Source organism: Passer montanus, unplaced genomic scaffold (genome assembly GCF_014805655.1).
Source record: "Passer montanus isolate IOZ18808 unplaced genomic scaffold, ASM1480565v1 scaffold191, whole genome shotgun sequence".
NCBI lineage: Eukaryota > Metazoa > Chordata > Aves > Passeriformes > Passeridae > Passer > Passer montanus.
The window spans coordinates 14,357-39,776 of record NW_024366492.1 but is presented as its reverse complement, the minus strand read 5'-3'; the positions used below and the strand labels follow the sequence as shown (position 1 = coordinate 39,776).

Below are 25,420 nucleotides of genomic sequence, written 5' to 3'. Positions count from 1 at the left end.
ATATATCTTAGATTCTGGTCTTTTATATTTTGGCTAATGCAAAGCACCACGTTTGTGGCTCAAAGTATAATATTAAGTCCTTGGGCTAATGAACTTCACATGTTTTTTAAAGGTATTTAAAAGTTCTGGTAAAGCATTATTTCAATCTCTTTCACCAGACAAAAATTTACTGGGGTTTGACTCAGTACTCAGATTTCTTTCTTTCATATGCACTCATGGCTTTTTTTGTATTTGAACAAGATCATAATGTTTAGGCTTAAAAATTAGTTTTTCAACTCACTGCCTATAGACAATAAACAGGGGTTTATTCTGCTAACTTTCCAAACTAACAGAGCACTACTGAAAAATATGCTGGAAACCTGCTTTGATAGTTTGACATAGGTGGCTTGAGAATTAATGCCTCTGCTATTTTTTCTTAATACATAAAATGCAATAGCAGATGAACACCTGACTTATGTAAAAGTTGGTTTTATGTCTTGAGTTACTTGATCATGTTCTACTCCAAAATATCAGTACCTCTAAATACAGAAAATACTGTTAAATAAAATGCAGTACGTGTATTATTAGTACAGGGATGCAAAGAAGTTTTAAAATTAATCTTGTTTTGGCTTTAGAGAAAAAGTTAATGTATAAGGTTTGCAGTGGATAAATCACTGGTACTATCCATACCTAAAATACAGTTCCTTACTGCATTAGTACACCAATAGCCAAAGCCATTAAAAAAAAAAATTAAAAATTAAAAAAGGTAATACTGTTCTACTTCCATTTTTTGAGTCTGAGAACTACAAAACCAATTCTATTTCTCAAACAATATCTGCCCACCACTGAGCAAAACCCCATGAGCCCCTCTAAGGAATAAATCATAGATCAAGCACACGAAACATGAGACAGTTTGTTAGATAAATTCTGACAACTGCAGTTTCAGTAGATGAAGTTCCACTGTCATATACATTTTTATAAATTGGAACTAACTCAGCTGAAGCTACCTTTTAGTAGATATATATGTTTTTTTACAAGGACTGATTTGCTAATCCTCACAATAACCAAATGCTGTTTCTATTTGAGTATAAAATCTGGTATGGGATCAGACTCAGACTATTTAATTTCCTCCCTTAGCTTAGACACTTTGCCAAGGACATATTCTTTATCATCTGTTGCTACTCTAGTAAGTGGTTGCAGAGGATGTGTGTTAGGAAACAGATGTATGGAGCCAGATTGGCTAACAAGAACTGAATCTAGCTTCAATCACCATGAAAGCAGAGAGTACCTTCAATAAGTTACGTTGGACAGTGAAAGTTGGGCACATTAACACAAAATTCCACATCAGCTAATGGTTGCTTTCTAGAATGGAAAATGAGTACATATGAAATAGTGTGCTGTCACAGCGGGACTGTTTCTGGTTTATGGGCAAGTTAATTCTTGCTTTAAAAAAGCTCCTGAAAGTTATCTTGTTTATACTTATTTTGGGTCTCTATATACTCCATCCTATGGCACATAAAAGATGAAGTCAATAGGTAGAGAGAATCCAGAGCTCCATATTTTTTAGTCGCTGTTGACTCTCTATCCCTATTGCAGACTACAGCCATAAGTTAGAACAGGATTTTTTTTTTTTTTTTTTCTATCAGGAAGATCCCTGTGCTAACTACATCCTATTGTGAAACTCCCCTCATTACTACTGCCCTGAAGTGACTTGCCCTGACAGTGTATTAAGGTTTAACTGTGCTTGCCCAAGGGGAACAATGGCCACTCACATGTGGAGAGGGTTTTAAGAGGCTGGCAGAAAGCCACCAATTCACCCTTCGGAGGAAGCTCACTTCGAAGTTGCCTCAGATGCCCCCCAGGCATTTTTAAACTCTAGGTCACGATGGTGAGGATAGAGTGACTCTTTTTCTAAACAGTGCCTAAGTGTGACTAAGAGGAAGGATATTTCCCTGCCTGAGTTTTTATTCTTGCTTATGTCTTGGGCATAATGATTTTGATGAAGAAATAGGCTGAAGAAGAAAAGTGAAGATATGAATCTCATTTTACACGTATACACTCTCTTCTTGCCTCCTCTGCATAGCACAGTGCAAAGAACAATGATCCTAAAGTAAATACTTTTATCTGGACTAACTCACAGTAAATGTATGAGACAAGTCAAGATTTTGACATTAAAATAAAACTCTAAGAGCTTTATTGCATTAAGATAGTAGCATAAAATGAAGAACAGCTGTGGTTGCTAATAAGGAAGCAGAACACTTCAGTACCAGCAACATCAGGGACATTTAGGAACAGTCCTGGCACTCATCTTGACAGTGACTGCTTCATACGTGCTTGATCCTGTCTCTTATGTTTCCTGCATTGCTTTTCACCCTTACAAAGGGCTGATGATACACACAGAACAGACACTTGCTATACTACAGGTCCATTTGAACACCTAGTTTTCTAATTAACACCTGATTTCTAATCTAAGTTAAAAGGAATAGGGGAACAAAAGCACCCACTGATGTTTTCAGATCCAGACAAGATGTCCTTCTGAAAGAAATGGTTTAAGCATGTTATAACTGGATAGGAGTGCAAATTATTTAATTGTGTGTACGTATACAAGTTGACAGCACATGCATGAGCAGTTGAAAATCAAAAAGGGAGAGAAGAGGAGCCACAATATCAAGCAAAGAACAGGAAGTGACCTGGAAAAAAGTGAACATTTTAGACAAGACTGGAGACAAGAGGGAAATAAACAGAAGAAAAGGAAAGTTAGACAAATCTCACACAGATTTTAGAGTGAGGAATTAAATGAAATGCATTATGCATGCATTTTATGTCAGGTCCTTGGCAGACATCCTATGTTTTCCAAGTATGAGGGAAATAAACCCTGCAGTACTTTCTCACTCTTGATTGTGGGAGGTTTGTGGCTAGACAAAGTTCCTCTGTATTACATAACCCACAGAACACCCACCTGAAAAATTATTACTAGTAAAATTATTATTGCTACCACTATTTTTCAAATCATTCCTACAACAGTGAGTAAAGAGACCGAGTAATTGCAGCTTAATATGCATTCAGCAAATTCTGATGTAATTTCTGAGCTTCTTATGTTTTAGCTGAAAATATTAATAAAATTATTTGGCTAACAATTCCCTATTTGAGAGTTATTTGAATTGTAAACTGAAAAAAAAATCTGAAAAATACATACAGGACCCAAATCCTTACTGCTGTGCATAGCAATCTCCTTATGTGCAAAATAGATGTAACTCAAAAGAACAGGAACAAAAATGCAAGAAAGCAAATAACTGGATTCACAGTTTTCAAGTCATTGTTTGTCAGTCTTATATTTACAGAGGTAACACAAAACAAGCTTTATATTTGCTACTTGAAAAATATATACAGTGTACAAGCCCTGGTTTGCTAAGAGCATCAGTCAGTCAAGGAGGGGATAGTACCTTGTGCAGCTGACAGAAATGATTGTAAAATTGCCAGGCTGTAGAAAGTAAACTTCGAACTGATTGTCAAATTTCTACAGTTCACAAATACTTGAACATTTGTGTGAAAGGTTCCATTTCAATGCATGTTCCGTTTGGTGATGAAAGCCAGAATTTGATATTTGGCAAAAAGAAATATTACAGGATGACAAAATATTTAAAATTAAATTTGGATTTTAATATGAATATTTGTGAGAAGATATGATACTGGATAGTTCTTTCTTAGTTCTCCCAGTATAGTTCAATTTGTTTCAATAGTCTCAGAATTTTAATCTCAGAGACCTCCTTCCCTTTTTCATATTCTTGGAACATAAGGATGCCATTAGATTATATGTTTATTTTTCATGTGCAATTCCAAGCTGTAGTTTGCTTTTTTATACCTGAAGTATTTCTACACACATTTCTGTAGAAATGATGCTCTGAGAGCCTGTCTGTAGTTCACCTGTGACTGTGCTGTGCACGACACTGCTGTAGGTATCAAGGCAAAGCTCTCCAGTCTGTTTTCTGCAGGGATGATGGCAGGCCCTGACACCTTCCAGTGATGTTGGGTAACAATGCTTGCTGAAGTTTTTGTGAGGGGCTTAAGCCTGGATTTGAATTCAGGCATTGTCATTCCTCTAACACTGAGGCTACAGGGGATGGAATTCCCAAGTCTTCCATTTAGTTAATAAGCACACCTCCAAGCTAAAAAGAGGGTGTGATACAAGAAATCAGAAGAAATGATTTGTGTGTGAATCCAGTGTTACTGTATTGGTTAAAGGAGGGCTTAGAAAGCCTTTCAATAACCAAATTTTCCTGATCTCTGTAGCCTAGGTCCTGTAGCCCTCAAAAAGTGTTTTTCCCCATTGGAATCTCCTCATTCCTTCCATTTTGGTTGGACTTGATCATCTCAAAATGTCTTTCCCAACCTAGTTCATTCTGTGATTCTGTGATCTCAAAAATTCCAGATACAGTATTTCCCTTCCTAATACGATATTTTTTTAAGCAGACAAACAGCCTTTCTTGATTTTTTTATCCTCAACCAAAGAAGACTATTTCATCAGTGGATGCCATGATATGTCCATGCAGCACTGTCATTCCAAACAGTAAGGTGCTATTATTTTAAGTAAGCAAAATAAGCAGTTCAGGAGCTGTAACATCATTAATGACAGAGAGCTCTCCAGAATGAATTTCAGATTATTACAAGATCAAAAATAATATTGGTTCTTTCCACTGATTCCGTCTTTACCAAATTGTTGCAAATGCTAAGCAAGTAGTTTACTGCAGTAATTGTAGGGCAACAGTTAAATCTACTACTGAAAATTTAGTTTATGGACTGGATTGCACCCTGTATCCTATGCCTATGGACTGGATTGCACTCTGTATCCTATACCTATAAGTCTTCTCTGAATAATTTTACAACCTTCTGACCAGAGCTGATAGAGAGATTGAGGTCTCAAGGCTAATAAATTTCTACAAGCTCATTGAAAACTGAGAGACAACTAAAGAAAGATCCTCTCAGTTCATTGAACAGTACAAATGACTTTTCACTTCATCGAGAGTATTTTCCTGGTGTTTAATTTGCTGGAAGCTGACAGCTTCACTTTGGATAGCACTGCTGCTACAGCTGAGGTAGCTGAAGGAGATGGATGCTTTGTATCTGTTAGAATGGCTGTGTGCCTGGAAGCTTTTTTTCCTCTGTTATGGCAGTTATTTAGTGAAAGATACAGTCTGTCCTCACAAACCTTGCCTACTTTAATTAGAATCATTAGCGCAGTCCACCCAGCAGAATTCCACACAATCCCACACCCAAGCAGAACAGGAGCAGCCAGCTCTGGGCTCTCCATCCCTTGATGTGCCCTGTTATGTCCTAGGTAAGTTGATAGCTGGCAGAGGCCCTGGAATATGCAGAAAAAACAAGCAATACAAGTCTCAGATGTCAGCTTTAGGAATTTACTTGCCATATGACACTGAACCATGAACTTTCAAGAAGGAAAGCATGGGCTGGAAACTAACACCTGTCTCTTTCAGGTACAGAGCTGTGGCATCCTGGAGCCGTGTTCAGGGGATTGGAATCCCGATGATCACTGCTATTGAAATTTTCTCCATTTGGCTTCTGTCCTTCATACTGGCCATCCCAGAAGCAATTGGCTTTGCCGTGGTACCTTTCAAATACAAGGATGCAAGTTATGTTACCTGCATGCTCAAACCTACAAATGATTTCATGTTGGTAAGTAACATCCTGTCTTCTGTTTTTTGGAACCCACAGTATGTGGGTTAGATAATCAAGATATTGGATGATAAGAGAGTTTATTCATGGATTAAACTGCAAAATGTATTTCAGTGTGTATTGGTGCAAAGAGGATCCTGTGTTCACAGTGACTTGTCTCTGCTTTCAGCCAGATAGATTAAATGGGGCTTTACTGCATTTTCATTTCTTTGCTACTGAAGATTCTTACTACAGACATTTGCAATTCATACCTGCTAAAAGTACAATCAAGAGATGTATCAAGGTAGCCAGAGCCTTGAAAAGTTTTGAGTTTCAAGGTGCAACACCTTGTAGCTTGTAAATGTCAAAACACATGCTTTACCATGATTAGTCATCCTTCTCTATGCAGTAGTCAGCTCTTTTGGCACTGAAAGAAAAGGGTGGGGCCATGCTACATGCATTAATGTCAAATAAAAAAATAATCCTGTAGTTTACAAGAAATCACGACTACAAAGCTGACAGACCCACACCTCCAGCTAGGTGCTTGAGCAGTGTTAGCTGCCATTAGATACAGCAGCTGAAGAGCAAGAGGAGTGCCTGAGACACCCCAGGCTGCTTTGGCATATTTCCTACCCTTCACCCTCTGTGCTCCTGCAGATTAACAGCTGTCAATACCCACATCAACTTCTGCACAGCTGCTCAGGTGAGAAGTCACTACAGAATCAACAGATTACTGCATAGGGGCATAGTGGTTTTCCACCTGGCCTTACAATGAGAAAATATCTTTAATTTTTTAAAAATTCTGAATACAATGAAAGGCCAGGTACCATTCATCCAGTAATGAAAAAGAAAGAGTAATCTGATCTGTTGCAGAGAAGGCAGATAGCACCAGGTCTTCAGTCTTGAGAAAAACTCAGTATTTTTTTCTGGACTAGAATTTTTCATAACAGAGTATTACGTTTCTCCTTTTTGAATGTCTGGTTCTTCTACTTTTATTGGACCAGAACGTAACTTGGCCTAGAATTGGGAAAGATAAGGTAAAGTAGAGCTAGGAATTTTAGAAAATAAAAAGTGTGAATGATTACTTTTTCAGAGGAATACCCCCAGCTGTGGTAGGGTTACAAAGACTATAGAGATGGCCAAAAGAGCATGAGATAATTGAAAGAGAAGAAAAAAGGTATTCCCTAATGAAAATAATTAATGCAGGTAAAGATGGAGTGGAATTTCCCAGAGTTTATTATATTTTTGTTTCTTCACTCCACAGCCTATATGACTGTAGATACTGTAGTTATAAGACTGTGATTTATGAATTAGACACTACAGCAAAATTTCCCTTCTCTAATGGCTGTTTTTCTCCTCAAATGTACCTGGACAACCTTCACATCCTTTTTCCCTAAGAAAAAGAACAGTTTTCCCTTTTCTCAAAAACATTATAGTTCAGGTCTTCCATAGGCATGCTAAACTTTAATGATTACTGTTCTGTTCTTAATGTTCTAAGCAGAAAAGCTTGGTTTGTTTTCCCAGCAGGAAGTAGTATCTCTTACTTGCTCAGTATAATTCAGAAGTGCCAATCTTCCCATAGCAGTTTAGTTTTTAGGGAAACAAACCAGCAGTTACATCCAAGCTGAGAGTAAATGCTGGATGTGTCAGTCAAAATGGAGAGCTTTGTGTTTCAATGTGTTGCAAGCAAGTACAAACATGAGATTAAAGTGGAAATACCATTTTAACCTTAACTATAGTATTTACTACCACAAACACCACAATAAACAATTACTAAACTTCAGGAAGGATTTATTATTAACTTCTGTTTTTAATAGGAGCTTTATTCATGTTTAAAGCTATCTTTGAAAGATTTAAAATATTCATGCTAGACCATGATTCCCAAGAGGCAGAGCGCACTAGGAAACTTGTTTAAAATGCACATTTCCTGTAGAAAACCAGTTCCATGTGGGCTTTCAAGACAAACAAAAGAATGTCTACTTCTCTTCAATCAACCCATTTTTGTGCATTGATGTAAGCTTTGTGAAACTCAAATTCCTCAATTAATCATTTACAGACATTTTAGAGTAGGTTTTATAGCTCCACGAGGCCAACTCCTCATCCAGAAGTGATGTATTGCTCAGGGCTGTGACACAGACCTTTCCGGTGTTTTCTTGACCAACAGGCAATGCTCATGGAGCCTGGAACACTGGTAGGACACAAAGTTTTCCTTGTAAACATGGAATGGTTTCACGTAGTACACATTTTGTAGTGCTGCCCAGCCAATGTGATTGCAGGCTGACTTGGAGGAATTTGTCATGGAAAAGATAATTGTCTCCATGTATTTGTAATCCTTTGCTCTGCAGAAGGAGCAGTAATTACATTTGCCCTCAGTACAAGCTCCTCCAATACGAGGGATATTGTTTTCCGGTTTTCTGCTGGCAAACGCTTTGCTCCCAGAGGGGGAAATTCTGCCCCCAAGGAAAGTGCAGCTATGCAGGAGATTGCAGCCCCTTCTCAGGGAGGAAGCCAATGAGGAGGAGGAAACAAGTTAATCAACACAACAGTGTCCCAGAGTGAGGTCGGATTGTGGCTTAGAAACCAGCAGCATAATCTAAACTAGCAAATTCTGTATGCAGCTGTGTTGGGGCAGAGGGAAAAAAATCAAAAGCACTCCCTTTTTCTTAGCAAATCAACTTCCTAATGTAACTGAAGTAGATTTTTAAAGTAACATTATTAAACACCAGTATGTGAATTGTATCAACTTTATCTCATCTTTCAAAGTATAGTGCTATTTGGTTTTAAATGTAAACATGATGTCAAAAGTTTGAGTTTTTCAAACAGGATCCAAAAAATCCTCAGGCATAAGAATTTTGACATTTGGTGTGGGAACTGTGATGTTACGAGAGCACATCCTCTAGGAACAAACAAGCTGGGGGAAAGAGTGACACATCCCTTTTATACTAATAACCTAGACACAGGAAGTGTTTGAAATGCTATATTTCAGCACATACTTTTGGCTAAGCATAAAAGTTAAAAACCAAGATACAGTATTCTGAAGCCTGCAAACACGATTCTCTACAGAAAAGAGCTATTTTAAATGTTTTCTCAAATGTAGTATTTCCCACAATACATAAATGTATTAACTCACAGCACTGCTTACATCACAGCTAATACTTAAAATTACACAGAGAAAAGTGTGGCTATTCTATCAATACCTCATTGTCCCGTCACAAAAGGCAAATGGTGGAAATGGCAGTCAAGGGTTAAAAGTAACTGTACCACTGGAAGCCATCCCTAAGCTTTGCACATATCAGACAAACACTTATGAAGTGGCTCCTATCTGCCCAGTACATAAGCAAACCAACTGCCAACCTTTTCACTGATAACAAAAGGTGATTAAACTTACAAGACATTTTGAATTTTCCTTTTTTGGCATCAGGACAGAAGCTTTAGGGGTAAATGGCATTTCCTGAGACAGGCTTTTAGTAAGATTCGTTATCTCAGACTGACACTGTCTACATTTTGGCAGGTCTTTTTCATGCAGCTGTATTCCAGTTTTCATGAATGAATATAAATGCTCAGAAAGTACAACCAAAAAAATTAATTCCTACCTGAGATAGATTGCGACAAAGGTACAGGCAGACTATCTGTAAATGTTTACACTACCACAATTCCTATTTTGATGTTGGTCAAAAAGAGATTGACAATAAGCAAACAGACAGATACCAGTGTACCAACTGTCATGCTTTACCAAGGTCTTTCTGTGGTATTTTGCATTCAATCATAAGAAAATATCTGCTTTCTTCTTTTCCTTATCTACAGTTTTACAAAGATGCAAAGGATTGGTGGCTGTTTGGTTTCTATTTCTGCATGCCGCTGGCATGTACTGCCATCTTTTATACGCTAATGACTTGTGAAATGTTAAACAGAAGAAACAGCAACTTGAGAATTGCTCTCAGTGAACACCTCAAGCAGGTAAATATATTAGAAACACTAATGCTTGAAAATATTGTTCTTCTCTCTATGGGTTACCTTAGAAATATTTCAAAGTGTACCTGAATACAGTAAACTACAGAAGTAGAAAGTGAGCATGTGGGTTATTTATGATGTTAAGGCATTCATTTAAACCTGGAACAAAAGACTAAATCATTGTATAAGGAGGCATTGAAGACAGTGTGCTCAGGAAGCTAACCCTTTTCTGTTCTTATGCTGACAGTTGTGCCCTCCTTCTCTTTAACCTCAAATCACTACTGGCTAAATGCTCTGAAATTTAACTACAAAGATTTGCCAAAAATGTTTCTTTTTCTCTATAAAGATATGACTCCATGGATCCTCTGTCCTTTTGGCACTCTTTGATATGTAACTGTAGTTTCATATAAAAAGCAAATTGAGAATAACCTAGTTTAGAAAAGAGTGCATTTTGCCTCTCAGGGTTATTGCACTGCTGTAGCTGCTTTGAAAAGAGCAACAGGAGAAGAGAGCAAAGGATTACAGAACAAAGTTGCTCATGGAACCATCAGGTCTCTTTGCTGGTTTGGCAGTGCTGGCTGACGTTTAACACTTAACTGAACTTTAAAAGAGTCTGGAGCTTTTTCCCTGCATTAATATCAGCCCTTCAAATTCCACTCTTTTGACTTCCATGTTCACAGATGTGAATCCCTAAAGCAGTCCTCTCTGCATCACAGTGAGTTCTCACAGAGGTTCCTCCTCTGCTGGCTCATTCCAGATCAAGGCTGACTGGAAAATCCTCCCCTTGTGCAGATTCTCCACTTTTTTCCCTCATCGGGCCCTAGAACTGTAACACAGTGTCCTGGGGCCACACACACAGGCTACTCCACCCAGTAGAAGTAGAATGGTATGTACTAGGAGGTTGGGGAATCCACTGTCCTAAATTGCAGTGCCCACTAAGCTTCTCAGACTGGCTGCTGCAGGATGACTTTATGACACAATTTTAAAATGTTTATCTTTTTACAAAGCCTAACAAGACTGTAATCACTATTTGACTTCAAGTTCTTTCATGGCAGAGCCTAGCAGTGCTTGTCACTGTTATATTACCGTGGAATCCTTACCCCTTCATATGCTTCTCTTTATCAAACCCATGCCTACCAAACACTGCTGGAATGCATTGTCAAAAATTCACTAAAACATCTGTAACTCTCTAGAGCCACTTAAAAAAAACCCTTAAATTGCAATTATTTCCTAAGTATTACAAGATTAAGCTGTAATACCAACATTACTGAAATGTTTGTAGAGGAACTATTTACCTGAGAACATCAAGATCTCATAGTAAGGATCGCATAGCAAAATCAATATACTGGGCAGTATCCCTTTATAGAACACTATATCAGAGAGAATCCTACAATATTCTAGCAGTACCAGTATCTGTGTGCCCAGCTGCTCCAGCCTCAGTGATGAGCAGGTTCTGCTGAGGATGGCCAGGATCAAGAACATGACAAACCCCATGAAAAAAGAGTACTACATCAGTCTGAAAGCCTCACTTTGGGAATCCTTTTATAATTTATCTGTATTACTGACTTTGCTGCCAGCATTACTCACTACAATCACCTGCTATATGAATTGGGCACTCAGAATTGGGCATTCTTATCTCCTTTATCTAGCGCCGAGAAGTTGCCAAGACAGTTTTCTGCTTAGTCGTGATTTTTGCTCTTTGCTGGTTCCCTCTCCATCTGAGCCGGATTTTGAAGAAAATGGTATACAATGAAAAAGACCCCAGCAGATGTGAACTGCTCAGGTACTTCATTTTCTATGCCAATAGTTTGTACTGAAAAATATAATGCTGTATGCTTAGAATTTCTATGAGGAATGTCACTGTGCAATGCAACTGTGGTGTTCATTAATTTTAAGCTGCACCTATTTTCACCAGTTTCAGTTTTAATGGGATAGCATAATCTCAACAAATGTTGTTTGTCATTATTTCAATCACTTTGGATTTTTTGAACATCTGTGAGACAGGTTATTACAGACATGGCATGGTAGAAGATTAGATTGAGGGAGTTAGGTAAGAGAAAATGAGTTTGTGTGACAGAAGAGGCTGTAACCACAAGGAAAACAGATGTTTCTGTAGCCTACAAACTGTTTAAATGTTTGTCTTCCTCTTCCCCAGTTTCTTGCTGCCCTTGGATTATATCAGCATCAACCTGGCAACCATGAACTCTTGTATAAACCCCATAGCTCTGTATTTTGTGAGCAAGAAGTTTAAAAACTGTTTCCAGGTAAGATTCTCTTGATAAGATTTTATGTCCAGTTAAATAACTGTATTGGACCACTTGGCTGTTATCTATTTTTAACAGCTGGGAGAAGAGGCATGCAAAGGAATGAAAGAATATAAATTAGCTGGTTTAGCAGCTAGCAGTTTAGTTCACATAGCACATGTACCAAGATGAAAGTGAAACTATCCACTTCATCTGAAATACTAAACCAATAAATAAGTTTGACATAGTCCTCATATGTGTAAACTGAGATAGACATGCTCTTGTAAATACTATTTATCTGCACGTGACATGCACATTAAATAGAATTTGCTTGATAACAATTGTCCACTCTCGATGACACCAAGTTGCCCATATTAAACAATCTCATTAATGACTAAAATTTTCAGGCTTGAATACCAAATCAGGCACTGACTTGACTTTGGCAATCAAATATGAATTATGTTTTCTACCTGCATTTTCCAGTTCCTACACATGCAAACATATTTTAAGGCTAAAATAATTTCATTGTGACAATGTGCCTCTGCAGTCCCTGTCCGCCTATTAAAGGCAACAACAGGAAGCAAAAAAAAAAAAAAAAAGAGAGTAAAGAAAGTAATGAAATGGAAGACTGAAATATCTGCAATGAAAAACAAAGGATGATAGGACTGTACTACTAAACTTCAAGTCTGAGAATAGGCAGAATCCAAACTACTGAGAAAAAATGAGAAGAATTATTACACTTAGGGAATACCTGTTTGTCTGTAGCCTGCTCAGATTTACAAACTGTATAAGGGAGCATTTTCACATGATAAGTAAGAAATCAGCTTCTATTCCTAAGTGTGCAAGATGTTACACCTCATTATGTTCATTGAACCTTTTCCAAAATAATTTTGCCTTTTTCTAAGATGTGAGAAGAGACTAAGTCACGGGCTGGGGAATTTTTCTTCTTTTTTCTTCCATGCTAAACAGCATGCTGATCCCTAACTTTGTCAAGTACAATGGAAAAGCAATCAACCCGGCACCTAACAATATGTGTTGAATTCTGTAAGTTCTCAATCTATTTACCTTAGTGAAATAAATTTTCCTTTTCATACTGTGAAAGTTTTTTGCAAATAAGAGGCACAGACTGGGCCTAATTTGCTGCACTTGTGACGCTCAATCACAACAATCATTTATGTTCTAGGATAAAAATTGCCCCGAATATAGCTAGAACTCCCATCAGCTAGAATCTGTTATCTGTCATTTCTGAATGAAAAATATGGCTGGCAATCTGCACAGAACGGAGAGATTTGTCTTAACATTTATTTATTTATTTATTTATTACTCATTTTCAGTCATGTCTTTGCTGTTGCTGCTCCCAGTCTAAGAGTTTGGTGACTTCAGTGCCCATGAATGGAACAAGCATTCAATGGAAAAACCAAGAACTAAACAATCACAATACAGACCGAAGCAGCCATAAAGACAGCATAAACTGAAAACTAAGGACTCTCACACCATTTCAGAATGAAACAGGAAAATAAAAGTCACTACAAAGCTATTTCAACAGGAAGCCCAGTGACTGTTCCGTAATGAATTCAGACATCTGCACCATTGTACCTAATTCTAGAGGTGACTGAGTAGATGGAGTGAGTGTAACTGTGATGTCCTGTGAACTGAGATCCACTGGATGGTAATTCTGCCTCTGAAAAGGATATTGATGTGATTAGGACACAAAAAAATGGCTTGAACTATACAGGTGGTTTTGCTGTTCTGAAGCAGGCAGGAACTGTCCAGTGTCTGTGACTGGTACAATGAAATCTTTTTACCTGACTGTCACCTCAAATTAATCACTCTGGAATTTCTGAGAAGATATCAAAATGGAATCTATCTGTGACTGTATTTTCTCTCTGCCCATTTGTCTTTTAAGTTCTGTTTCTGTGGTGGATAAAGCCCACACACCAGTTTGTTTTGCATGTTGTTGCTGTTGCTGTTTTTCAGGTTTATGTTAGAAAATGTTTTGGTCCACACCAGAATTTTACCTGTTACAATGGATCAGGACATTAGCTGGGCAGTTCACATTTGTAGCACTTCAGTATTCAAATATAGGAAGAGACCATTTAAACAGCATCAACATTTGGCACTTAAGCACAGATTAATACCAAAAAAAGAGGTATTAATAATACAGTACTATACTGTGTTATTTATTCTAATGCTCTGTACAAAATAAACATAATCTGTATCAGTGAAAAGAATGGAAGATGCTCACAGATGGGCACCTTACAATGTGTTTTATTAACCTGATGTTAATTCTTAAACTATATGAACCTTTTAATTATTTAGACTATAGCTGCATTAAATCTAAGTTGAAATGAGGGTCAGTGAAACATTATTAAAGATGTCCACAGCACTCTGAGAATATGGTTACTATCAGAGCAGCTATGCACTCTGTTTTCACATTGTGAACATGAGGTTATAGTCAGAGTGAATGTAGAAATGTAGAAGTCCATACGAGTTGGATGTGCAGAAGGATATTTTGTGCCTTATTTCTTACAGAGCTCTTTGTCTTACAAGACATTCAAAGATTTTAATGAGGTTTAATAGGTTATCAGCATTGTTAACCATACAAATACTATTAACAATATATAGAAGCTATTGCTTGCATATATGTAAACTGATGGTTTCCTTATTATTTCCATCCATTAAGGCTACATGGCAAGAGATTCCAGTTTGCCTATAAACATTTTTAATAGGTAGCCTTTCATTAAATGGTGGAACTCAATAGTGTGGTTTCATATATAATATGTCTCATGCACAAATCTTTAAGGCAATTTATAGCATCTCTTGTGCTAGGCTAAGAAGCAGTAATCAAAATTCCACAAATTTTTAAACATCCGTTTCCTTTCCCGAAAGATGGAATCCTGCATAGTTTTATTTAAGAGGTCAAAATGCTAGTGCCTACAGTGACTTCTGCTGCACAATTTTCCCCAATGTTTACATTCACACAAATCTTCTGAAGTATATTTAAAAAAGGTTCTTTAAATTGGTTGGTTTGTGTATTTTTTGTGTGCTTTTGTCTCTGTGACATATATGCCTGTATAAATACATATAAATCTATGTTCATATGTTATAAACCTAAATACACTCTTCTGACAGTGCTCTGAGGTAGAGCCTAAGAGCATGGTATGGAATGAGACTTGGCTGAATTTTACTCAGAACATTTCATCCTCAAACTGTATCAGAAATCATAGTAAATGAGCGACAATGCTCTCCTTTGAGAAAATTGAGTTACTGAGTCTCTAAATCCTGAAATCTTCCCTGCTGCTTTGACTGAATGTATCGAGGAGATGATAAACAGAAAAAGACATGAGGATTGGATTTAAGTTGTAAATTGTTCCTCCTTTATTTCAAGGCAGGAGAAAGCTTTGTGTACATTCCCCTTTTCTGCTATTTACCTGATGGCTAGATGAACAAAAAAAATTTATACACTTGCAAACCAGTAATGTGATTGCCCAGAGACAATGCTTCTACCTGCCTACAAAAGACAGTTAGCAATCAAGACAATCTAGGTCAGTTTAGGGTTCTTAACTTCTACCAAAAAATCCCCATCTACTTGCAAAAGTTTCAGACTGTGAAATGGGTCACTTCTATGCTTTTACAAGCACTGATGCAAACCATAAGTCGTGAAAATTTAAACTTTTTCCTTCCAGGACAGACATTTCCAACATCTATTGCCTTCATCCCAAGAGCAGGCTCTGTTATGTGGCAGAGATACACGACACAAAAAGCATCCTTTAAACCACCTCAGCCTAGATGGAAAAACTATATTCCTACTGCTCATAATGCTGACTGACCTTGGCAGCAGCAATAAAAAATACAAAACTTTTTAACTAATGAAAAGAAGAGGGTAAATTATCTAACAGAAGTGAGAGGTACTTTTAAAAACCCTTTAGAATTACTTTAGTGAGCTTACTTCGGGATCAGAGCCTGCAAAAACTAACTGGTGACCCTCATTCCAGTTCTCCAGCCTGTGGAAGGACAGAGAGAGTTTAAATAACAGTGACAAGCGAGGTCCTGAGAGATCTCATACTCTTTTTTGTCATGTTTGCTTTTTTGTATTTTTACTGGTGGCTGCTGCTCCCACTCACAAACCAGTTGTAAGAACAAAGGGTGTTGTGATGTGGCAGCTGCAATGGGGGTGGGAATGCTTCTGAAAAAGTTCCCAAAATACTTTTTTAATTCTCTCCTCTTCTTCACACTGAGAATGGTAAATATTCTGCCTGGTAAATATTCCTCAATTCTGAAAAAAGCTGATTTTCAAAAAGAACCAACAAAAGTATTCAACAATTCTGGTGTCACACAGAAGCTGCTTTCTCTTTTACATCAGTACAACTTTCCACAAGTATCCTTCCATTCTCTTCTCATTTTATAGACATTTTTAATCCTGCTGTTTACATCAATCTCAACTGAACTAAGCCAACTTTTGTCTGCAGACAAAACAGGGTCTATTCCACAAGCTTCAGATTAACTTCATAAAATTTTGTCTGTTTGATCATAATCAAAATCCATTTAACTGTCACATTCATCTTTTTTTTGCAGACCTCAGAATTCCCAGCTTTTGTCAGACCACTCAATGTAAAATTTCATTGGCAGTCTCACTTCATAACTTAGTTTTAGAATACAGCTGATCTATTTGTTTTCAATATGCATTTTTTTCAAACTCCCTCACTAAACATTTCTTTGGTATATTTTATTTACTTCAAGGAAACAGCATACATGGGTTTTCACTCATATCTATGTCTGTATTTATTTATTTATATATGCAACTCTGTGCTTCAGAACTAATCTAGCCAGCACCTGTGCATTAAAAAAAGTACATCATGAATCTCACCTGACAAAACCATTAGCTTGGTTCTAAGAAAAGATACTTATGCTACCCTTAAATCTGAACATGATTCTTTTTTATTTTAATACAGTCAGTTTCAGGTGTTTACCTGACTGTCCCTCCATCCTTCCAAACCAATTATCAACCCCCTGTCCAATTTCAATAAATTTTACAGAACAGAGTTATCATCCTAATAAAGCTGTAGAGAATTTAACAGAACTGCACGATGGCAGGAAGAACAAAATTCTACTCATGCTTTATGCAGAAAATTTCTGAAATATAGTTTGTGCGTAACAATAAATTCACTTGATAGAAAGATGTCATAAACATTATGGATGCAGGCCTGTACACCAACGCCGGCCTGGACCTGAACACCAACGCTGGCCCTTTTCCCTGGGAAACAAAACTCACCAGCCCAGGTTCCTGATGTCAGGTGGCAGGAGGCACTTGGCATTGTCAAAGCAGCCACAGTTGCTGGTGGTGGCACCTTGGGTGTGGGAGGCCTCCCTCACAGTTCGGAATTTCTGCAGGAAGACGGAGAGTCAGGGCCACAGGTACCTGAACACCAACGTCAGCACTTGGCATTGTCAAAGCAGCCACAGTTGCCGGTGGTGGCACCTTGGGTCTAGGAGACATCGTGTCGCATTAAGAATTTCAGCAGGAAGATGGCGACCCTTGGGTGAAGGCCGCTGAACACCAACGCCAGCCCTTTTCCTGGGAAACAAAAGTCACCAGCCCAGGTTCCTGATGTCAGGTGGCAGGAGGCACTTGGCATTGTCAAAGCAGCCACAGTTGCTGGTGGTGGCACCTTGGGTCTGGCAGGCATCCTGCGACGATCGGAATTTCAGCAGGAAGACAGCCACCACAGGCCACAGGCCCCTGAACACCAACACCGGCCCTTTTCCCTGGGAAACAAAAAAGCCTTGATCAGAGCATGCAACTTGTAATACATCTGAGAATCAAACCACAACCCATATATTCTTGGAAGTGAGTATTTGTAAGTTCCCTTGCTCGTGGAATTACTTGCTGCTTTTATTTATTTTATATTTTATTTGTATATGCCTCTTTTCCATCATTTACATACTTACTGCAATCTTCTTACTATATAATTTGATTCTGTGAAGCCTTATGGGTTTCAGTGTGCGAGAAGTCATGGTACAAATTCAAATTCTGATGCATTTGTATCAACAGATTCCTGCTCAAAGGTCCCTGAGGCAAAGCACGCATTTTCATTAGAAGAAAAACCAAGACAGCACGCTAACATTGCCTTGCAAAGTTTCTTCCACACAATCAATGCTCCAAAGTATTGGCTCAGCAAAGTATTCCTAATTTACACTCCTCACTCCTTCAAAGACTAAATAAAGTCAATTCTCCAAAATCAGAGTAAAAGAAGACAAATAAAAAGTTTACAGACCAGAAACAGCTCTCAAGTTGCATAGTAAAAAAAAAAAAAAAAAAGACACCAAACCCAGACATGTTTAAAATATGGCTCTAAAAGAAATACAGTTTATCATTAGTTCAAGTGTGGGAAAGGAAGATATGAACTAAATAAAAAAAATGTAGGTCATCTCCAGTTTCTCTTAAGGAAGATGAAATTAATTGACCTCTACTATTTGTCTAAAATCCCTTTTCCCCTGTACAAACATCACTGCTTCTGAACGGAGCTGTCACTTGAGTCACAGCCTTGAACTCCTGTTAGTTACAGTAGCTTATTATTACAACAATAAAGCTCAACAAAGTAAGTTTTACAACTGGTAAGGGGAAAAAAACCAAACCCAATCTGAACTTCAGAAGCACTCTGTCCACATTTGTGAGAGTAACTGAGTGTCTGCCAACTGCTCTGAAATCAATGCTTTGGTGCGTCTCAGAATAAGGCCTTTACTTCAATCTCACTGTCTTAGTCCTTGGGAGCAACAAGATTGAGAAGTTACTGAATCAAGCATCCAGAACAATTAATGAGAAGCACTTCAAGCTCTCCAAGAGAACATACCTCCTACTACATGTTTTAAACAGAGGGGAGGATTAGAAATCCATCATTAACTACTGTGCCATCCTGTAGCCACACTTCATATTTATTGAAACATCTGTGTCAAAAAGGTTTTTTTTGTCTTTTTCCCTCTAAAATTGTTGTACAGTGGTCTCTTTGGTATTGCCTCTAAATAAAGTATACATTTAGATTAGCTTTCTTTCCAATATATACACAGTGTTAACAAAGCATTCATCTCCAGATATATATATACACAGTATATTCCAATATGGAAGCACAATTAAACCAAACTACCATTAGGAGAGTACTCTTGGGACAAATTACTACAGCTCTGTACTACTAGTGGAAAATACATTGATTTTTTAATAGATAAAGAAGAAACCATACCACTTTTGCAAATTCAGGAAAGAGCAGGTGATAACAAGAATAACGAGAAACTCCACATTTCATGAGCTGGAATAAAATACTGTAAGAGCAATAAATCTTCATGCTCCATTATATAAAATACATGTAAATTCTGGGGAGTAGGAAGACATAACTCTCTAATGCAAGATTCTTTGATTTCCCTGCAATGTTCCTCTAAAGTATTAGTTTCAAGACACATCTCACACTCAGAGTTAATTGTGAAGAAAGGGAGATGCTTACTGAGTTTGCCTTCTTGAACTGCACAAAAATCTTTGACTAATATTTTTTCATAATATCCAGCATGTTCTGGCTTTCCTGTACCACAAATGAACTGCAACAACAGCAATACCAAGGACTACTCCAAAATCAAGGAATACAGTGTTGAATTTAGTTCCTTTTAATGATCATTTGTGTATATATGTATATACATATCATTTGAGAATTTGCTTGGCAGAACATTAAACAATGGTTGTTCTGCCATACAAAGTCCATTATTAATAGTAATTCCCCGCCCAAACAAAACTTCTCTTCCATTTACTTCAGCAGTATAAGACCTCAACCAAAATTAAAACCAGACAATAAAGTAATGGCAAGGGATAAATAACTTGGGATAAAATGCTGAACCTACTAACTTCAGTAGGACTGGGATTTCAGTCAGAATTTGTGATGGAGCCCATTGCAATGGTAACTGTGGCAACATGACTAAGCCCACTACAGCTAAGCAGGAAAGAAGTAAAAGATTCTGTGGGGCTTGGATGAATAATAATGAAATTATCATCTCTGAAATATACTCTGGTCGGGAAGCCTCAAACAAAAAACCTCAGGACACTTTGTTTCCCATAAAGTCTTTTTTTAATAAATAAATGTTTAATAAATGAAGTCAGAGTAGTGTGAGTTCTCCCCTCACACTACTCCACCAACAGAGACAGAATAGAAGAAAAGGAATATTGTCTACTTGCAAGGAGCAATCCTCATTGTAGAATACTGATATTCTGAAAATCCAGAGTATTGTCCTGAGCCTGTCCTTCCTCCAAGATGTGACTATTATTTAAACCAATTATTGCACAGATGTCAATGGAATAATCTACACCAATGTTCTTATTGCTGTGTCCTCCTCCCTGTCCAGGCAAATATTGGGAAAGTACCATTGGCTGGAATATCCTCACACTATGTATCCCTGACATGCCTGCTGCAATTATGCAGATCACTTTTACTGAACCTATTCTGGCCCACACTGAAATCAATGTGGACATATTATAGCATGAGCACATATGTCTCAAAAATGTAGTGATCCTACGTCAGAAGGACCATGGATCAATATTTATTACTGCAGGGGATGTAGCACACTGTATTCCTGAAGAATTCCATATGTACAAAAATATCTCTGTGGGAGCTTACACTGCTGAGTCAAAGTGAAAACCCTTACAATTCTCCTGATATGCAGGCCTTTGGGATCTGCCTCTTTTCAGATAATATCATGTCCTGATTACATATTTAGCTGTTCTAGGGATGTGTTTTCTAAGCTTTGGGAAAACAGAGTGCTCTAACTAAACACTGTATGAGAACTCTCATGTACAGCCATTTCCACTTTGCAGTTTTTTTGCCACAGGGATGAGATTTCATAAACATTGCTCTGTATGCAAAAAAAAACCAACAAACCAACAATCAAGTAAAATAATATGGGAAATGTACTACATGAAAAATAATTAGATGTCACAAGAAAAGGAGCACTCTCTAACTAAGCCAACCTGACACACTTCTTTGTAAAGATCCACTTGGTAATAATGGATTATTTTTTTGCATGTTGAGTCTCAAAACTGAACACAGACACCTAATTTAAAATACTGCTTATGTCTTAGTTCAAGTGAGGCTACTTTGACTCACCATGGTACCCATGGAACTGGTTAACAGTTCCAGACGTGTTAGCAAAAATTTGTTACAGTAGGTGCCAAGATGGAAAATGGAAAAGAGTGACCAACCCAAATAAACAAACAATACAACTCAAGAACAATTTTGAGCTCACCAGGGGGCTGAAAATCTATTCCAAATGCTGCTTTAACTGCCTGTTGTATAAATACTTTAATTTTTTTTTTTCAAAACTATGCTCTGCAAACCCAGGGCAACATAGGCTGCATAACAATTTTATGGAACATGAAAAATGCAACTTTATGGTGAGCAGTAATCTGTAAGACATTTTCAGTGTTAACTAATTTTCCTTATCCAAATTACAGAACCCTGAGAACTCTGCAAATTCAAAGTTAAGAGAAACCTTTTCTAAATAATGTAATGCATAAGTTAAAGAAACTGGAAGTTGAAAATTCCAATTTCTATGACTTGATGCCTACCTTTTGCCCTTGAAATATTTTTTGTTATCTTGTCACTCTCTCTGAGATCCTTTCTTATTGTTGACTTATCATTGCCAAAAAGCAGGATGAATTAACTTGTGCTCAACTCTTGACTGCTTCCACTTCTTCAGATTTTAGTGTTATCCATGCCTAAAACTGGCCTTAAGTATTACTGCCCTATAAAAAAATTTCCTATATGAACATACTTTGAATTGTTCAGGTAGTTTCTGATGATGAGATGATCAAAATGTGACAGTTTAAGTGTAGGTGATTACAGGAAACAGTGAGAAATTAACTAGGGGAAACCAATTAAAGATTGTATGGTTAAGCCGACAGGGGCTCCTGGGACGAGTGAAGAGACAAGAATTCTGACTCCATGTTTCAGAAGGCTGATTTATTATATTATTATATATATTATACTAAAATACTATACTAAAAACTACACTAAAAGAATAGAGATATTATATTAAATGCTATACTAAAAACTATACTAAAAGAACAGAGATAAAAGAGCCATCAGAAGGCCAGAAAGGACAGGAGAGGAATGAGTGAGAAATTAACTAGGGGAAACCAATTAAAGATTGTATGGTTAAGCTGACAGGGGCTCCTGGGACGAGTGGAGAGACAAGAATTCTGACTCCATGTTTCAGAAGGCTGATTTATTATATTATTATATATATTATACTAAAATACTATACTAAAAACTACACTAAAAGAATAGAGATAAAAGATCCATCAGAAGGCTAGAAAGGACAGGAGAGGAATGAAAAGAAAAGCTTGTGACTCTCAGAGAGTCCAAGCCAGCTGACTGTGATTGACCATTAATTAGAAACAACCAACACGCCCCAGTCACAGATGCACCTGTTGCATTCCACAGCAGCAGATAGTTAATTGTTTACATTTCTTTTCTGAGGCTTCTCAGCTAGAATAGGAGAAAAATCTTAGCAAAGGGTTTTTCATAAAATATCATGGCTACAAGATTGCATTGAAACGAGTTTTCTACCATTAGGACTAGCTTTCTGTCAATTTTCCATGTCTTTTCTCTCAAAGATTCTTCAGAATCATAATCAATCAAGGAAGAAAAAGGTTTTATGCAGCCTTTACACTAAATAAAGAGTAATAAACAGCATTTTAAACTTTTAGATGCACATAGTATAGAAGATTTTGATGCCTAATTTGCAATAGATTTGTTTCAGAGCTGTCTAACTACAGATAGAAAGAGATACAGCCAACGTAATTTTAATCTAGATTCAGTATTTTTAATCCCAGTATGCAGACACATACTCTCTCTCGGCGTAGAGAACCCAAACTTTGCTCAGCAGCACAGCAAACATTAAATTCATGGTTACAGGTTCCCAAATGAATTGATTCAGAAATAGATCAAGTGTAGCTTTGGCAGTCATGATTTGCATTATGAATTTTAAGAAAAAAACAAAGTTCCAGAACACAAAGCTTCTTCAGGACTCCAATTAAAAAATGTATCCTTTAGGAAGAATCTAACACAAACTAGCTTTATGTCCCAAAACTGCATACTTACAAGAAAAGGAAGGAAATCCCAAATCTAAACTATTAGTTTATATCTGTGGAGTGGAAGGAGTGTTGCATTAGAAATTTCACTAATATAAACACTGCTTTAAAAAGCCCTTTCAAGTCAAATTTGAAGTGTATTAATAAAGAAATGTGTGAAATTTAACAGTTTACAGGTCTTTCTTTATTGTTCATGATCCAGAATAGCTGGAGAATTTATGTTTTAGGACAATCAGTCTGACACCTTTTAAGTATTACTTAAAAAAAAACCAAAACCCAAAGGGATATAGAAGATAAAGGTTTTGCTATAAACAAGTAAGTAAATCAATTTAATTTTATAATAACATAATAGAACATATTAAAGCTTAAAAAAGATAAAAATAGACAGGAGATAAATGGCATCAATTTGTAGAAAATTATAAGAATGCATGTATAAAAGATAATCAGAAGCTGCTCTCTAATGGGAAGATGGAATCATGGAAACAGACCTCCAGGTGACTGTGCTCACCAAGTAAGTGATGTGTTTGCAATTGAAATATGGCATCAAGAAGGAGAAGTGGTTTGGAATTAATACATGGAGATATTAAGTGTTACAAGGCAAGGATTTAATTTGTGACTATAGTGTGATTATATGTGAAATAATTGCATTCAGACTGCACAACTGTGATTTAAAACATTCTGTTTTGGTAGCATACAGTTTAGCGAGTGAACAAGCCTATTTCTTGAGAGGCCCTTCAACAGTAAAAGTAATACAGGAAAAAATTCATGCTATAAAAATAGATTAGTTTAAAACTATCCATGTTAAATTAACACATTCCTGACCAGCTCTGTTTTGTACATTCATGAGCTGTCTCTCTGCTAATGATGAAAAGGATCTAAAAACCTAAAGCAGATATTCTGTCACCCATGAGGATCCAAAACAGGCCCTAGAGAAGGGTGCAAGGACAGTATAAGACACAGCAACACTTCCCTGGTAGAGTGCCCAAACCTCCACCAAACTGAAGTGAGAATCAGTACATTTTGGCTAAATTATGGGTATTCCTCCATGAATTTATGTTTTGGGGCTAAGTAATTACGTTCTCTTCACTCTAGCAAAGCTCACACTGAAATGGAATTAACTGCTGCTTTACAGGCTAAACTGTGTTCTTGGAGGTCCGTGGAAGCTTTGCCTGAGTGAAGAGGGTAAGGACCAGAAAATTACAAGGTGAGTCAATGTCTTCTTTCAGATACTGCCAGAGTGTCTTTCAGAACTGAATTAGCCATTTGACTAATTTTTTTTTTCTGAATTATGTGCAAGCGACCTCCAGCCAAGTCCACAGGAGTGCTCACATGCACCTGGGAATGCTGGCTCAGAAAACAGGACCAAGCTCGTGATAATGATCCCCTGCTGCATAAATGATCGATGTGTATTGATGTATAAACACTCTATAAATTAACTGAAACAATCAGGTTCAGTGTTCTTGCCCACAACTGGAGTAGCAGCTGTAGCACTGACTAGGAATCTGATGTGACTAATGGGAATATTTTTGCTGTAGTTCTTTCTTTGTCACCTCCTGTAAATTTCTTCTTCTGTGCCCAAACACTTTGCAGTTGGAAGTATTTTCATGTGGTTGTAGGTAAATAAAAGTATGGCTTCATGTCTGGCAAAATCAAAGTATCCTTACATTAGAACCAGCACGTCTAATTTACAAAACAGTGCTAGGACTCATATTGGTGGTAAGAAAAAAGCAAAACGCTAAATCAGTGTAAGACCCAGAACTGCATTTCTTATATTTGTAAGAAATCCAAGGAAAAGTATTGCTGGGTTCATTCAGAGGGTAGCTTCTATATTGTACACATTTTGGAATCCTGTAGTGAAATCTCTCTTTGGGAATTGCACTACTCTTCTGTCCAGCACTCCAAGTTTATTAAAGTTTTGTGGGAAAAAAGCTATTTGGCAGCATCCCAGTCCATAAGGGTCTGAGAATGATGTGCCAGAAAGACTCGAGAGGCCTAAAAAGCCACTTTGAAATATGGAAAAGATCCTTTTTTTTTTTTTTCCAGGGGCCCAGTTCAGGGGGTTTCAGTCTGTTTCATGGATTTTTCTATGGTGCAGCACAGCAAAAAAAGCCTCTACAATTATCACACTTAAGCAAAAATGCTGGTTTAGAACAAAAATATTTGGGTTTACGGTTTTTATTGATTATTGAAAAACTGTTTTTTTTTTCCACTAATAGTCATCTATGTATCTGTAGAAGTTTAGAAATGTATTTACTGTGAAGACTTTCTTTCAGTCACATCACTGTTTACATGTTGCCAGGGATTAAACTCCATTTGTATCTCCAACTCTTTGTGCTTCTTTATGCCAACATTTCTCAAAAAGTAAAAACTCTGTCTTCAAAATTTGTGCCACAATGACTGCCTAATCATAGACACAAGCTGTTACAAATATGTTTGCTAAACATATCCCTGC

At 37.2% G+C, this 25,420-nt stretch overlaps 1 protein-coding gene across 2 annotated transcripts in view; it reads left to right on the top strand.

Annotated features, from left to right (window-relative positions):
- EDNRA (endothelin receptor type A) overlaps positions 1–15,197 on the top strand; it is a 33,151-nt gene extending 17,954 nt beyond the window's left edge. For both annotated transcript variants that reach the window (XM_039706401.1, XM_039706400.1), the window contains exons 4-8: positions 5,472–5,670; positions 9,454–9,606; positions 11,250–11,383; positions 11,756–11,864; positions 13,178–15,197. In XM_039706401.1, the coding sequence (XP_039562335.1) occupies positions 5,472–5,670; positions 9,454–9,606; positions 11,250–11,383; positions 11,756–11,864; positions 13,178–13,318 (736 nt within the window). In that variant the 3' untranslated portion in view covers positions 13,319–15,197. The remainder of the gene's footprint in view (positions 1–5,471; positions 5,671–9,453; positions 9,607–11,249; positions 11,384–11,755; positions 11,865–13,177) is intronic.
- Positions 15,198–25,420: the final 10,223 nt, after the last annotated feature.